Genomic DNA, 17,416 nt, shown 5'->3' on the forward strand with positions numbered 1-17,416 from the left:
TATAACTTGGGTAATTAAGATGTACCTTGCTTTTTGTTTTATGCCTATCTAGCTTATGCCTATCTAGCTATAATTCTCATATTATAGAGCTGATCTGAAATTTCACAAAACAGAATTTTTGCAAATTGTCTAATTTTGCCATGTATATCTCAAATATATTTACTTTAAAAATATTTTACTTAAAATAGCAGTGCCTTAGACTTGCTGGCATCTTGAGTGATTTGGCAGGTTAAAACTTTGAGGTCTAAGTAGCTGCCACCTGTTCAATATTAAATACTGTTGCGTGTCATCAATAAACATTGCCAAATACTAAATAAGATTGCATATCAGTTGTAAAATATATCTAAATTGTTGCCAGCCCACTGAAATCAGAATGTTCCCTTATCTAACCCAGTGTCATTTAAAATTTGGTCTCATTTGTATTACAGGATCACTGAGTGGGTTCAGGGCTCTAGTCTGTTAGGCACTGTGTAAACAGAGTCCTAGTCCTGAAATGCTCGAGTACATAATACAGAGAAAAATGGTTCTTCTAACTTGTTATCTACAGGCCCTGAGCCAACAGTCAAGTGGAAGGGACTCACAGCGTTGTGCTAGTCATCTGTCCATACCAATGGTAAGGGATCTTGCTGGGGGAAGTGGCTCTTACATAATTGACAGGAAATGTGAATAGAGCCTAATTTGATGTGAGGGAACACATATTTCAGAGTTTCCTCAAGAGGAGGACAAAACATAGCTAGGTTGGCTCAGCTGTTGATCCCTTTCACCTGAGGTATGAAGGCCATGCTGCAAGTTTTTGTACTATCCCTTGACAGATTCCCAGAGAGAATGGTTCTAGAGAAGTAAAATTCCATAAAACAGGATCACTGTCTAAGTGCAACACTGTCCATCACAGAGTACCAACCTTTAGAATTCCATACTGAGGCCTCTCTCCCCCACCCCCCAAGCCCTTTACCCACAATTTCGCTCTCATCATCTTTCCTAGAACTGGTGTTTCATTGTCCACATTATCCCCACCAGAACCTTTCATTATCACCATCTATATATATAATTCTCCTGGGTGTGCCTTGGAATGTGCGTCCCAGTGCCCAGCTGGGATTGGCTGGGCGGCAGACGCGCCTGATTGGCTGAGGCACACCCAGGAGGATTGGTTGCCATGGCAGCGGCGGGCCCGGCCAACGGAGGCCAGAGATGGCAGTGGGCCCAGCCCGGCCGCGAAGGCAAGGCCCAGGAGAGAAAGAAGGGGGGGGCAGAAGTGGTGGTGGGGAGGAGAGGGGGCTGGGCCCAGAAGCAGAGACTGGGGCAGAAGGGGGGGGGGAGAGGTAACCGCTGGCCCTAAAGAGCGCACAGATGCTCTGTGTGGGGTCGGCTAGTCCTTCAGTATTGCACTAACGTTTTTGTGAGGCACAAGGGACCTAAAATGCTGGTGCTGTTGTGCATTCTGTTTGGTGTATTCAAAGCTGAACTGGACAGCCAGTCAGAATGCACAGGATGCTGACTGTTTTCACAAATGGGATGATGTGGTGAGAATAGTTACAAAGTTTTAAGGCATATTTTCAGAGAACACAAGAGACTCTTTGTGGTGCAAGGGAGAATGAGGGAGAACAAAGGAGGACAAGTGCTTCAGAGAGAGGAGGTCTGATGTTATATTTAACTACTAGATATTCTGTTTTCCTAAAGCCCTTTTTGTTCCACTGTGCACCTTTCAGGGCTAGAGATCCATTTATGTTAAGCATAACTACCTGTTTTATAACTGCTTCTCTTGTAAACACAAAGTAATCTTAGGTAGATTTAACTAAGACTTTATTCAGAAACAACTCATTTTCTCCTCCTACTTTCCCTCCCTTTCCTTTCTGACTCCACCCCTCCCCCACTCTCTACAGGATCCCCACTGGAACAAACTTCTAATTAACTAAACATAAAAGATTACTAGATTGTCTACAACACTACAGTTGCCATGGCCCAAGCCTTTGGGATAGAATGGGGTACCAACCAGCACAGGTAACAAAGCTGTACATTTCCTAAACCGGCAGGGTGGTTTGGCTTGTGGGAAAGGGTGTGGCATCTTTGTTTGCAGGCTGCAGCACTTGTTAAAAGACGCTTGCCTGTGGCTGCTCAGGGCAGCTGGTAGAAGGGCTACAACTCTTTCTCATGATTTCCAGCTGCATAGCACATGTTTCAGTACAAAGCTCAATCGCCCACTTTAAACCAACAGCTAGCACCCAGCCAGCCTATTCATGTTCTTTCCAATAATCACAGGATAATGCACTATCAGGCTGGTAGCCAGCACTGGATGAGGACAGGGTCTTTCTGTAACAGGACTAGCATAACACACACATAGCACAAAGCTATCAAGATATGAACATGCTGAGAGCAAGCAGAAGAGGACAACTATGTGTAGGCATTGCATTGGTCCATGGCATGGCAAAAATCAGTGTTGTGCTATTTTATAATTAATTCATTTGAGGACACAAGCTGTGAATTAAAATAGGATTCCCCCCACCCCAGCATTTCTTGATATCCTCAGTGGAGAAAAGATCACTAACTTATAGTGTCTCTGTATAATAGTTACAGGATAGGTACGAAGCTCTGTTGTACATGGGTGATTTGAAGAACACGAACATGACCTAACTTCACATATACTGTCAGATGTGCTACTGGTTCGAGTAATGGACGGAGTCCACAGGAAGCAAACAGAAGTCTCAACATCATTCATTTCAGTGGCTTCCTACAGATAAGGCAACACAATGAGCATGTAGGTTAAGCTTGCTTTACATTTTTCTATTTGATCTATCTTTTGGTAATAATTTAAATGCAACAAGCCACAGGATTCTGGAGCAGGAAGTGGTCCTAATAAAGATTTTACCATGTAGGCATGGCTTGTGTGTGCTTGCGTGTGTGTATAACACACACACACACACACACACACACACACACAGTCTGTTTGATCTAAGATCGTAAATAAACAACTAACTAACATATATACAATAAAATACTGCTACAACATAAAGGGAATATATGTAGAAATGGATCCATAAAAATAACCCATAGATGAGTGAGTCATCAAATTGCAGTCCCAACTTCCGTTCTTGATTAGAGCTTTGCCTTTTGCTTTCCGACAAGGCCTCGGAACTCTCGCCTTCATCCATCGCCTCATTTGCACCAACCCCTAAGACACCAACTTCTTCTTCAGTCCTAATCTGCTGTAGGCCAGTTCAGTAGCAGAATAGCCCAGGTTCAGTCACTTGCAGTTCAGCTTAAAGAATGGCTGAGAGCAATGCTGGGAAGGACTCTGCCCAAGAACTTGAGGAGCTGCTGCTAACCAGGTCTGGTCTACACATGCAGCAAAATCCGATGGTGGTAGAACGATGGAATGTCTTTTTTGGGGGGAAAAAGTTTCTCCACAAGGTATCATGCAAATAATGGGGCAGAGAGGGGCCTTCATGGCTGAGTTAGTTTTGAGCCAGTTCACAGTCTCGGCCACTACCCTACATGGGTGTTGGGCAGCCTTCAAGCTTGCTGTGCTTTGTATTAGAATCCCAGGGTCCATTGCAGGGAAGACTCCAAGGGGAAGCAAAAGGTAGCAGGTGCTCCCCCATGCACCAGACTGGAACTTTACAGCAAAGTTTCAGACAATAAAGACATAGTATATTATGGTTCTGTAGCTTGAATTAATTGTTTTAAAAGGCCTCCATTGTTTACAGAAGCCTTGTTCACTCACTTCTCTGCTACAGAACAAGCAGCAGAAGCCAATGTAGCCAGGCAGGTAGGAGACTACTCCAGCCTCCCAGGAACCACCCTTAGCTCCCTTCCTGGCCAGGAACTGAGTGGGGTGAGCCCATGTCTGCAGGGGAAGCAGGGTCATCTCCCCTGCAGATTTCAGCTGGCCTGGGACTGACCTATCTTCCCACCCCAGTCTTTCTTGCCACATGGTCTTGGACAGGAATGAAAACTAGCCTGGAGAATAGACTGGAAGGCTTCACCTAATCCAAAAAGACAGTATTTCTCTTAGAAAATGTCAAGCAAGCTTCATTAATAAGGTAGATAAACATCATCACCAGCAATCACCTCACCACTATAAATATTTAATGTATAACCAAATCCTCGCTCCCCTAAAAACGCACTTTGCCACCCCTTTGCTCTCACAACCTATTGTTCTAGCATCCCTCCTGTTCCACTGACTGGAGCCAGGGACACAACAATGGCTAGGACTGGTGGTGGAACCAGGTGCAAAATGGTGGTTTTAGGGGCAATCGCCTACTCCAGACATGGGATTCCAGCAAAAACCCGAAAAAACACCCTCTAAAAATGGGGCCAGCAGACCTGCACAAAAACCTGGCCAAAACAAACCAAATGACACTCCTATTTTATAGCTGAGGCAGAGAGATAAGTCATTAGCATAAGGCCAACTGTGGCAAAGCATGTTTTACACTTGCAATTGTACTTGCTATTGTTAAACTGTCAGGAGCCATAACCCTTTACTAGCTGACTGCAAATCATCCAGAAACCGACCTTCTGCCTGCCCCTGTACTAAACACCGCTACATATGAATACAGAGAAGGGGATACTGGCAATTGGTTTTCCTCTACTCTAGAATTTGCTCACCCAGTCAAAGGCCAAGTGCACTGCCCTGTAGGATGGAGCAAGGCATGTCTATTTATTCAGGCAATTGCCCAAGCAGGCTGGCGATAATGATAGAGCAGCAAGGTCAATCTAGTTGACACTGCTCTTTATTGTTGTTTCTGAGTGTATTTGTACATGCACTCAGAGCAATAGGCACATTTTATACACTGCAGAACAAGCAGACTGCATGTTGCCAAAGATGCCACCAATTCACAAGGAAACAAACAATCATGTTGAAAGGAAAATGCTGTATATTCTTTTGCAATCATGATGCTACAAAACGCTCATTTCAAGACACACACCCCTTTAAAAACAAGTTCAAAGGAGCCAATATTTTTGTTAAATCCATTCCTTGTTTCTCTCAGGGTAGTTGGAGGAGTTAATCAGGGCTAATATAATAAGCAGCCATGTATATGTATAATTTTTGAAGTTCGTTATGTTTAATCTATGGCAAATTATTTGCCTTCAAATCTACTTTCGACTTGTGAATTTTAAAAGCTAAGCAAAAAACAAGCATCCTTCTTGAACTGTGTTTAATAGAACATCTGTATGGGGAACATCAATGTGACAAGTATATGGGTACTCATGCGGCTACTTTTTGATATAAGCCTTTGATTATGGGGAAGCATGGTGTGGTAAACAGCAATCTTGGATGTGAGAGTGAGAACTAGGTTAAAATCCCTAGTCAGGCATGAAGCTCATTATGTGCTCCTAGGCAAGTCATTCTGTAATCTACTCACAAGGTGGTTGTGAGAGGAGGAAAGCCTATGGATATCACTTTTTGAGCTCCCTGCGATTTTTTTATACACAGCAGGCTTTACCATGAGTTTCCTGGGAGGCTTTACTGAGAACTTGAAGTTGTACCAAAAGACTTACGCAAATAGTGGATATTTTTTAACCCCAGATATAAATCGGGCTACACTCTAATGAGCAGTGAAAAATCCGAATGGTATGTGAACTGCTCCTAGATAACTCGCAGGGACTTTGGGGTAAATCTGGCTGATATGTGAACGCACCCCCTCCATTCCAGAGGAGATGTGGGTTAAAGGGCTTTAAAAGCGCCGTGTGAAAAACTTCCTGGAGGAACAGTGGGATACAATTGTGACAAATAAGTGTTATGCCCAAATGGATCAGCTCAGGAACCTTTGCAAAGTTAACGGTAGAAGAGGGTCACAACAGGGACTTGTAAGAAATGTTTTTTGAAACCTACATGAATAATGCATTGTGCCTGTTTTTGAAACCATAACATTGATGTTAAAACCATAACATGGCCAGTGCATTACAAACTGTGAAAAATGTAAAAAAAATGTAAGAATACAGTTGAAAAGGGACAAAGCTCAGGAGACTGAGTATGTGCCACTGTATGCTATTTACTCATTTACTACTAAGAGAGTGACCTAGAGAAGTCAGATGCTTTCCAGCAGCAACAAAATAGGACTATCTATTGAGTCAAAACACTAGCAGTTCTCAAATATGGCTTGTAAAGAACAAAACACGCTACAAGGACTAGTCCTTAACATCTTCCATGGAAGTATGCCAAATTTATATTGGAAACTACATAGAAGTAGTTTTTCCTAAGATCACCAAAGTATTCTAAAGCTCACATTAATAAAGAGCCCAGTTTCCAAGAACTCACAGTGGACCAGCACGTTCCAGGTATCCATTTAGAACTTCACACAGTTATTCCCAAGGCCATTCAGTTCAAAATAGGACAAGAAATCAGCAGATAAATATTGAACCAAATATTGAACCAAATATTTGGTTCAATAGACAAGAATAAAAATATATAGAAAGCAAGGCTTAGGAAATAGTGGCTTTTCACAAGCTTTACCTTGATGTAGACTTTTAAAAATAGCCAAACAATATTAATGGACAATAATTAAGTTATGAAGATTGAAGACTAATGGAAGAATGTATCTACTATACTTCTGAGTTAACAGCAGCATATGGTTATGAAAGAAAAAGATTCTGTATATCTAGCAAGTGTGTGTGTGTGAAAAGAGGGGCAGGGGCGTAGCAAGGTTGTAGTGGGCCCAGAGACAAGATTTTAAAATGGTGCCTCCCCTCATTGAAGCTCAGCTCATGAAGTAAAGAAATCTTAAATGAGGCTGAATAGTGGTAACAAAAAGCATTGTGTGTGTGTGTGTACGCCACAATAGAACATAATCCTAAATTCTTTTTTAAAAGGTTTTGTAAATTGTGGATGATGCAAGTCATTTTATGGTACTAGAGAAAGACATGCTGTTCTAGTAGCTCCAGGTCTTAACACTCACACCAATTTTGGAGGATGAATACAACTGAAGGAAGCCCGGGCGGGTGCATGACTGGGGGAGTCAGCCATGTGACTTGCTTCTGGGGGGCCCCCCAAGGCAGTGGACCCCCAGACATCTCCCCTTGCCCTATTACAGTTACGCCCCTGAGAGGGAGAGAGATATAATAGGTCACTCTGTACATGTATATGTACACAGTACCAGCAGGTAGAAAGACAAAACTACATAGAAAAAATCCTGTGCTTCCACTTCACCAGTCCCTTACTTTTGACTGCTGTATCGCACAAGTGCTGGTAAGGATCTGCTCTGTGGCCCACCACTTTCTCAGAATTGTGACCAGGGACAAGACGTTTTGCTGAGTGGTACAATTATGGAATACTTTCTCCATGGAGGAGCACCAGGCCCACTCACTAGCAAATTTTAAAGGTAATTCTTAAGACTACCTTTTTTCACCAAAATTTTACTGAGAGGTGGTAACTCTCACTTATTTTATATTGAAAAATTAAACTATATTCTCTTGGCTGCAGTTTTTAACGTTCATTTTTAGGCTGCTGTGTTAGTTGGTTTTTACCTTTGTTGGTTTTTATTTCTGTGTCTTAAATTGTATCTTTTAAATTTTGTAAGGCATTTTATGAGGCCTCACAGCCGGAAAGGCATGATTTTACAAACCTTAATATTATTGTATTATGAAAAACTTTCCACTGTGACATGGCTGAGGAGGCCAAAGAAAATACAAGCCCAATTTGAGATAGTCAAGAGCACTGTGTTGGCGTCTCCCCACCACCTGCAAACAACTCAGCAAAATTTATGACACTCATTGGGTAAAGTTAACTGAATGGTTACAAATTGACATATAAAATTTAATGGCTCGTGCTTTACAGTAAATTTGCAATTACAGAGACACAAAACAGCAAAGACCACAATCAGCTCCATAAAACATGACAAATATGGCTACAGTTAAAAGTCCCATCTCCCAGGAAAGTAATCAGGAGTTTAGTTCAGACTAATATACATACATACAGTCTGCATATATATATAGTCTGCGCATATATATATTCAAACTTTACACACAAAAGCATCCAGTCCTTCCCCTTACACAATACCACTCTTCGTAGTCATGTTTCCATTTTCTACAGAAATAAAAGTGTGCATTTAATTTATTGGTGCATGTATGAAAGCATTGTGAAAGCAAGTTTTCCCTTTGAATCAGCAGCCTAAACTGTAGTGGAAGCAACCACCGTTTGAAGAAAATATTCCTAAATGTAGCAATGGGTACACAAAAGCCCTTTACAGCCAATACCTATTTAAAATTCACGTTTGGAATAATATGCAGGAGCCATTGAAGTGTTTGTATTGTGAGAGCCTGAAACCTGAGGCTGGGCAGCAGCAATGCTGCTGCTTCTGGCAACTGCTGAAGTGGACATAATTGGGTCCTCTTCTGATATTATCATGTGGCTGCCACCAAAACCAGAAACACAGGAACCTCATGTGAGAAACCAGGCCCACTCCACCCCTGGGCACCATCCATGCTGTTCCCTGTAATATCTGAAGTGAGTCAGATTTTATCACATCCAGTCAGCCACATCATTTCTGAGGAAAATTAACACCTCCAGTTTCATTAGTGAACAAGACAAGACATCTGGTTGTGCTACACTATGAGCTGCGACTTTATACAATTTGGCATCAGAACAGAAGACAGAAACAGTTTCTAGCCACTATCACTGTGCTCACAGACAGCACAATAAAGGAGTAATATCCAAAATAGAACCATAAATTATCACTAAAATGACACAAGACTGTCACAGAAAAATAATAGTGTCCTCTTGAAAGGATAACATTATGTGATAATAATAAAATAACTTGCAGACTCAGCAGTCTGAACAACAGTGTGTCAGAGACAAGTTGGGCCACAGCAAAGCTTGGAGCAAAAAAAAAACCCTGTCAGCGACTGGCTTATGTCCTGAGGTACAAGGCCTCAAATCCTTACTTCATGGATGATGCCTACTGCCCCTCAAACCTGCATCTGGTGGTGGGGTAGGGGGCGAGTAACATACTTCTTGCTGTTATACAATATTGATACTTTACTGGTAACCTTGAACTTCATTCTTTTACAAGGAGCTAGATTCAGTTTGATTCCTGATAATGAAAGATTAAATATGCTATGCAGAAACCAATTTCTTTTTATCACCATTGGGTGAACAGGTTCAAAGAACCCAGGCCGCCACCAATTAGGGGCTGCGAGCGTGACCCCAGACACACACCCTGCATCTGACATCGGACGTGGGGCCGCTATTTAGGTCCCAAAAGGGGCTGCATGGCTCCGTTTGGAGCCAAAATTGGCCCGCGCCGTGTTGGCAGCGCGGCAGGGAGAGCTTCTCCTAGTTTTGCTGCCAATGCAGCAGGGCCAATCAATCTCCCTCCAAACAGGACCGCCCGGCCCCGTTTAGGAGAGATATCGGCCTGCGCTGCATTGGCAGCGCAGCCGGAATGGCTCTCCCTGCCTTTAATCAAGGGGAGTCACTCTGGCCCATGCTGCCTAATGCAGCGCAGGCCGATCTCCCTTCCAAATGGGGCTGCGCGGCCCCGTTTGGGAGGGAGACCACGTCCCCAGTGTCTGACTTCAGACGCAGGGGCGTGGCTAGCCGGGACTCTGCATGTGACATCAGATGCAGGGCCAGGGGGCCACGGTGGCCACCACACACAGGCGGCCACCAGCCTCCCTACGCTCCTGCTTTTTATGCAATTACACCTTACAAGAGATTGAACATGTTCGACATAATTTAGAATTGGGGCGCTTTTCTCAATATTGTATTATTATTTACAAATGTTCCTTTCGGATGCACTTCATTGCAAATATTCTCTCTCTCTCTCTCTCTCTCTCTCTCTCTCACACACACACACACTCTATATATATACTATATTTTATATATTATATATATGACTTATATGTACACATTTACAACCCTTCAAAACATATTGCACTTATATACAAATACAACTCATAAATGGGATTCATACACTAACATAAAGGGAGTACTTCATAAAACAAGACAGTCTGATATTTCTAAGAAGCTGGAGAAGTATATTTACAGCAATATCCCCTATTCAGCAGTAAACATCATAGAGTCCATTCCCACCCCTGTCCAGAACTCCTGCAAGGATTAATTAGAGTTTTGCAGCTATACTCATTTGGAAATAGCCCTGTAAGAGATTATCAACATGATGAACAAATCCACATATATAATTAATTGGGATGAGGATGTGCAGGTAATGCCACAAAAAGGCAATTTTATAGTGCTTTGGTTAGACCTGCTATTCTGGAATTTAAAAATAAATAAAACCTTTTGTTCACCTATTTCAAGGGATACAAGAATGGATTATCAACCTTGTTTAAACAACAACAAAAGGTATTATTCTCTGGAAGAATAATGACTTCTCCCCTAGAGGCACATTTAATCCTGAGGACAAAAATAAATGAAAGGTTTGTGTTCACAACCTTCATTTACAATCCATTTTAAAAGGCCCAAACAAGCTTAGATTTCAGTAAGAGTGAGTTTGTATGATCCAGCAGCTTCTTCAATCTGTAACTGGAAGGTGTCTTCATTGGAATAGTGCTTCACAATATTATCATCCATGTTCACTAAGATCCTAAGGAAATGGAGGAACAAAAACAGAATATATCCAAGCTTAACAGAAATACATCAAAGGCAACAACAAACAGCAAGTTGGATCCTATGGGCTTCATCATGATCTGCTAGGCTAACCTAATGAAACACACTCCTGTGATGAGCAAAACAGGACACGGATCTCAGGGGGTAAATTACATTACTCCCTGAGTTTCTCTTTGCTCCCTTGCCAGCTGAGGGGGGAAAAATAAAATAAATGTCTTTCAAACAGGGGGTTGTGTCTTGTTTCTAGCACGTTGCAGAACAAATTAAGAGCAGAGTCGGGAGGCACTGGATAGATTCAACTATCTTTGGTTAGAAATGGGCAAGCACTAAAATACTCAAAGTTAATGTCATCATGATACCCTCAAGTGCGTGCTAGTTCAACTCTCTGCTTGTAGGCTTCTGTCCTCTTTTGGCTAACTGCATATGGTTGTCATATGTACAGTAATAAACCAGTTTAACTTAAAGAACACACCCAGAACCACTCTGGGAATTGTAGTTCTCTGAGGTGGCTAAGGATATTCTAACAGAAAATTCTCAAGAACTCTCACAAAGCAACAACTCCCCAGAATTCCATGAGGTGGGGGAATGCAGTTGAACAGTTTAGAATTGATTTACATTTGTAATCAAAGTGCTTTGAGTACTGAAGTGCAAACAGGTTCAGCGTTGGGGTCGGGCCAACCCCCCGGGGAGGGGTGGGGCTCATGAGGTTGTTGTTGTTGTTTCCCCACTTACCCCCTCCGGGGGAGTAGTTTGAGGCAGCAGGGTTTGAGTGCATTCCCCAGGCCATGCAGAGGACCATTATGCAGGCATGGCAGCCTCCAAAATGGCCCCTGCGCCGAGGGGAGAAGGCCGACAAGTGGCCAAATTATGGCTTAAAGGAAGCTGGCGGTGGGGGAACCTCAGCGGATCCCCCTGCCACCTTGAACTCCCCCAGACGGGGTAAGTGGGAAAGAAATCACAACACCCAACTGAACTGAACTGAACTGGGGGGGGGTGAGGTTCGAGGTGGTGCCGGACCAAATTGGCCTGGTCCAGTTTGGATCCAGTTCGAATTTGAACCAAACCAGACCAGCCGGTTCCGTGCACACCCTTAACTTCAAGGTAACAATCCCTCTGTGGCATTGTGTGTTCGATGCAAATGAATAGCATACTGCTCATGCTAAAGAAACATAACATAGTAGCAGTTCATCTAGCTAGATTTAAAATTTGCAGCCTAAGCTACTTTTGTCTTTTCAACAATGAATTTTTAAGGGGACAAATTGTAAAATGAGCAATATAGGGCAGGGAAATATTATGAACCTGACTCTATTAAGGTATGTGGACAGCTCAGAACACTAATTATGAAGGCTTTGTAGATAGATGTAAAAACGTTTTGAACAATGCAAGCCTTCTCCTGAAACTATGCACTTGTGTACTACAATTGTGTCAGGGGCTGACAGACTAAGTTATTTACAAAATTAATGGGACAGGTTAGCAATGACTCACTTGTCCCATTCATCTCAGTGGGGCTATTCAAGAGTTACTCAGTCTGGATGTTAGCTAGCGTATGCAAATCTCCAAAACTGGCAAGCAAACCAGCACAATTTTATTATACCACTTTTTTTATTGTTAGTGTTTCTGTTCTAGGTATTCAGACAATGCAGAAAACAAAGCTGATCCTTCCTTTCCAGTGCAATGCAATGGGAGAGGAGAGGACTGTCTATTTTTGTCCACAGGATGAAGGAAGAGTTTTGCCAAAGCAAGGCAAATCATTTGTTACTGAAGAGTAAAGCCTTGGTGTATAATTGGACTCTCTTTTCTCTTTTGTGGCATGGAAATCCCACAGTGAGGTTCACTTGAGATTAGTTTTGTTTGCTATGCCAATTCTGCAACTGTATTCCTTTGGCCTCAATACTTAAGAAAAACTACATCGTCCCTAGTTAAAACAGATTTGGTGTGGGGAGGCGGCAGGCAAATAAGGCAGAGAGAAGGTGAAATCGTGTGTAAGATGTCTTTTTCTTTTTCGCTTGCAACATTGCAGAGGGTTGTTCTTTCAGATATAAAGGTAAAGTTGTGCCATCGAGTCGGTGTCAACTCCTGGTGACCACAAAGCCATGTGGTTTTCTTTGGTAGAATAAAGGAGGGGGTTACCATTGCCATCTCCCACCAAGTATGAGATGACGCCTTTCAGCATCTTCCTATATCGCTGCTGCCAAACATAGGTGTTTCCCATAATCTGGGAAACATACTAGTGGGGATTCAAGCCAGCAACCTCTAGGCAAGGCAAGTTACTTCCCTGCTGCATCATTAGATGGCTTTCTTCCAGATATACTCACCCTTTTTTACATTTCTTGAAGACTTTTCCAATTTTATCCAAAGGCACATCATATTTCTCAGAGATCTAAAAACCAAAATGGAAAACAATAATAAAATGGCAAAAGTAGAAACACTGCCTGAACCAAAGAGATAAAAAATAGTTCTCTTTTTAGGAATACTGTATACATTTTCTGATTTGTATTGCTATTTGCATTTGGCATGATGTCTCCCATACCAAACTATGGTTTCTGCCAACACCAACTTGTTGCCTTTCACCTCTTAAGGTGAACACAACTCCTTCCCCACCCGCCAAGCCTGCCCTCTGGGCCAGAGCTGGTACTACTGCCACCCTGCCTGGTCACAGGCCTCACCTTCTGGGTGTGCTGCTGCTGCTTGCTTTTGGTGGGCAGCACAACCACCAGCAGCTTCAGTCATTGGCCTTTCCTTATCTGCTGCACCAGCACCAGTGCTCCCTCTCTCCCTCTCCCTCCACACCCCTCCCCCTGCAAACCTGTCCAAGATAAAGCAGACAAGTTTGGTGCTAGAACAGAGAGATAGCAGGAGAGAGAGAGGCTGGCAGTCAAAGCTGCTGCTAGATACATAAAAAGCAAGCAGCAGCAGCAGCATGCCCCAGAAGGCGAGGCTGGTGATGGGGGAAAGAGGGCCAGTATTGGGGCTGGCAAGGTGAAGAGTGGGCCAGTCAAGGAGGCGAGGGTGGCACCAGTGAGGGAGGATAGGTCTCACAGGTGGGGACGGGAGTACAAAGACAGAGGGGACAGCAAAGAGGAGGTGGTGGCAGAAGGAAGGTGATGTGATGCCTGTAGCAGGAGGCTGAGTGCTTGTACTCACTGCCATGTGGCCCACTCACTGTCTGAGGACTCATGAAAAAGTTATCTCTGGTTTTTGCTAATCATAGTTTAGAATTGTGGTTTGCACTTCCAAGCATACAGTGTACAAACTGTGGTGTAGAAGTGCTTGTCTGCTTTTGTTTTCTTAGCACAGCTTCTAAGTTCACTCCTGCTTCTGTGGTGCAGCAGCCTCTGAGGGTAAAGCAAGGGAACCTCTGCAGGTAAAGGATAGGCCATAACTATGGCTTCTCGACTTAGGCATGAAGCCAAGTCATAGATGGCACAAGCTATGGTTTCCAAATCCACTTGAAACCACGGGTTTCCAATTCTGGTTTGCCAGCCAATCAGAAGCCATTGTTTGTCAAATTCAGACATCATGCCAAACCATAGTTGAGCTCCCTTAACCAGAGTTTGGCACGAGGTCCAAGTTCAGCAGAGCACAAGTCAGTGTTTTAAATAAGTGATTTCCCATGTGAAAACCAAAGTGGTACAGTCTCATGAGAGAACCCCAGCCACAGAACCAATCCATCCAGCTCTCCGCAGAAAAATCAGACTAGTTTAAAAAACATAATAGCTATTAACAGCTTCATAACCAATTAAGCCAGGAGACACTGTTGTTCTCCCAGGCACTACTATATAACAAGAGAGATAAATACTCTAGTTATCCTATTCACAGATGCCTCTGAAAGGTTGTACTGAATAGTGGAATAAGCTGAAAGATGACAGATTGCTAGAAAAGCTGCTTAAAGCCTCCCAACCCATCTAAGTTCCCAAGAATGGCAGGAGAATGGAATGACTACTCTGGAAACTGGCAAAAACAAATTGTAAATACACACAAGAAGGTGACTCAATCCCAAAGCAGCAAATAAATCATTCAGCTAATCATACACAAAACACTATAAAAAGGCAGCGCAAAGTAGTTGCAATGGTGCTAGGTCCAATTTGTGTATGCAGTCAAGAATTCTGTTTATATATTTATACATATAGGTTACATAACACAGTGTCCCAACACTTGTGCCTCAGTTTCAAGCTGAGGGGTACATGCTGCAGCTGTCAATCAGTCCCCATGGCACATTGTGCATGCAAGATGTATTGAGCAGCCTTGCGAGAATCCCAGATCAGGAATGGAATCTGGATCCCAAGGGCACGGTTGGTGAGCTGTGCCATATGCAATACCCTAAAGCTTTGGTTCTTTCAACTCTGTAATCCTCCCATTGGATAAAGACAAAGGCAGAGCGAACAAAGACAAATGACTTCATGTTTAATGGCCATTTGCCCAGATAACTTCTGGGTTTTTCTTTCCCCCCTTCTGCACCAGTAAACAATCAAAATAGTCTGGTTTCATTTCCAATCTATCATTTTTCAGGAAGAGCCAACGAAGCCAAATGTTATCCATAAAGGCTGTGCATGAAGTCAGGGAAATAACAGACAGTCTGAAATTGGCCCAAAGAAGGCTTTCCTTGATGGCTACGTTCATTCCATGCTGGACTCTTTATTTATATTTTGAGTTTGAGATTTTCCTGGTTAAGCTTTGCCGTAAAGCAAAATGGACATATACCTATGAGCATGTAGAAGTAAATGGACATATACTTATGAGCATGTAGAAGCAAAACATATCTTCATCCCTTTTGCAGCATGGGGTAAGGAGACAGAAAGAAAAACTGTAATCTTCATAAAAAGCATTTTAAAATTGATGCTTTGGTTACCTTACACCCAAGGAAGAAAGGTAACTGAAATTAGACCATCATCACTGTATACCTTTTTACGGCAGATCTAAGGTTGGCATGGGAAAAGGTTATCTAAAGGGAAGTTTGGAACAAAACTGGGATCATTTTGTACACCAAGAAAACGAAAGCAAATCTGTACCAACAGATTTAGTGCAGTCATAGCTAATCTTTTGATGGTCATAGTCAAAAGATTAGCTATAGCAGTACTCAATCCGTGGGTCTTCTGAGAGCTAGGCATGTCTCGCTCCTTGACCTACTACATTTCTGAGGAAAAGCGTAGGCCTCCTTGGGCCCAACAGATTTATTGGCTCTTTGCCTTGCTTGATCCTTTCCCACTGTGACTGGTTACTTGCTTCACCCTTCTCCATTGTAAATGGTCACTTTCCCCGGTCTCTATATATATATTTCCCCTTTCTGTCAGCAAAGTCTCTAAGTTAGACTTACACACACACACACACACACACTCACACACACTTTTACCTGCTCAATTCATAAAACCTAACAGTGGAAAATCTGAAGTTACTCTGTGTTCTTTCCATTTCCTCTAAAATGTCATTTTGGTAATGAACATGCTTCCCCTCCCCCTGTCCCACCTAATTCTCAAGCAATGAAAACATTTTCCCAAACCAAACAGGAGCCAAAGTCACTGCAATGATTCAGACAACTCTAACCTTTGATTTCAGGAGAACAGTTAACGGAGCAAAGAGGCACCTGTTTAAAGTAGTGATTCTCTTTATTTAGCAGGGGAAGAGTAACTGGCCCTATCCATCCCCAGCACAGCATCCCTCTAGTGGCCGTTGCTGGTGTCTGTCGTGTTTCTTTTTTAGATTGTGAGCCCTTTGGAGACAGGGAGCCATTTTATTTATATATCTATGTAAACCGCTTTGGGAACTTCTGTTGAAACGCAGTGTATAAATATCCATCCATAAATATCCATGGTACTAGCCATTTGCATGGTTGAGCTCTCAGATGGCAATAGGGACTACATCAGTGCAATGGTTATTATCCCCAAGCACAGAAATCAGGCAAGTGTTATACCCAGCATGGCCAAAGGTAATGGACTGGCCCCAGAATTTGGTTCAGAACTCAGGCCTATTTCCAATAGCAATTTTCAGCTCAGAGAAACACTGATGCAAGGCCTCACCCAATGCCTCTGTTAATTGAATTGTGAAGGTAGCATGGTCTCTCAGTGTTTGTGAAGACACAATTAACTTGCTCTCAGGTAATCCCTTACCTTCGCTGACAGGATGCTCCTCATGATGTCACCTATTGTTCTGCCTTAGTCAGATGTATTGATTCACTAGCCTCAAACATGCACCCCTTTTGCTGTGATTTTAAACATTCTTCTTCTTAGAATCACATAGATGTACACAAGAAGTACATCTTGCTGTCTAACATATAGTTAGTTCTGTTTGTCTAACAGAAGAATTGCTGTCTAACATATAGTTTGGCTTCTTCCTTCTTTCCTAACATCTTTGACTTCTAACATTCTTTGGGTCAAAACGGCAGAAGATGCAGATTTGTTTTGGGGAATGATGATAGAACAATGTTGTTCAGTTGTTCTATTCTTCCCAAACATCTAACAGAAGACAGAACTCAGATCCTGTGTACGCAGACTGACTTAATATCCTGAGCTAACTTTGATAATTAAAAGACAATATCCAGAGGATCACAGGAATGGACATCAAAGGATGAAACCACTATAAGAAGGGAGTCTCTGGACATGATACTGCCAGCAAGCTTTGCCTAACAAGCAGATCTTTGCTCAAGAACCATCCTAGAGTTTGCTGCTAAAGCCGCGGGGCTAAAAGCAGGAACTCTTTCCATGGACAGGGACTGTCAGTGACCTCTGCTGCGTAGTGAGAGGTCAAGACTTCGCCAGCCATGGTGCTCTCACTCTCCACCTCGCTCTGGGCAATCTGCCACCAGCCTGCTTGAAGCTTGCATCACTTCCAAGCTCCTGAAATCCAGCACCAGCCTTCTTG

At 42.8% G+C, this 17,416-nt stretch overlaps 1 protein-coding gene and 1 long non-coding RNA gene across 4 annotated transcripts in view; one reads left to right on the top strand and one right to left on the bottom strand.

Moving 5' to 3' along the window:
* Positions 1 to 1,324: 1,324 nt before the first annotated feature.
* The window catches only part of LOC128340521 (uncharacterized), a 28,804-nt gene continuing 12,712 nt past the window's right edge, over positions 1,325 to 17,416 (top strand). The window contains exons 1-3 of the long non-coding RNA XR_008313773.1: positions 1,325 to 1,633; positions 1,881 to 1,998; positions 2,566 to 2,752. This is a non-coding gene — a long non-coding RNA (uncharacterized LOC128340521). The remainder of the gene's footprint in view (positions 1,634 to 1,880; positions 1,999 to 2,565; positions 2,753 to 17,416) is intronic.
* Positions 7,730 to 17,416, bottom strand: part of GRHL1 (grainyhead like transcription factor 1) — an 82,646-nt gene continuing 72,959 nt past the window's right edge. For 2 of the 3 annotated variants that reach the window (XM_053285705.1, XM_053285704.1), the window contains exons 15-16: positions 12,877 to 12,941; positions 7,730 to 10,538 (exon numbers count right to left, since the gene is read on the bottom strand). In XM_053285705.1, the coding sequence (XP_053141680.1) occupies positions 10,424 to 10,538; positions 12,877 to 12,941 (180 nt within the window). In that variant the 3' untranslated portion in view covers positions 7,730 to 10,423. Of the gene's footprint in view, positions 10,539 to 12,876; positions 12,942 to 15,262; positions 15,330 to 17,416 lie in introns of all 3 variants that reach the window. The other variant, XR_008313772.1, reaches the window with a different exon arrangement.

This window comes from Hemicordylus capensis, chromosome 1 (assembly GCF_027244095.1).
Source record: "Hemicordylus capensis ecotype Gifberg chromosome 1, rHemCap1.1.pri, whole genome shotgun sequence".
In the NCBI taxonomy this organism is placed as follows: domain Eukaryota; kingdom Metazoa; phylum Chordata; class Lepidosauria; order Squamata; family Cordylidae; genus Hemicordylus; species Hemicordylus capensis.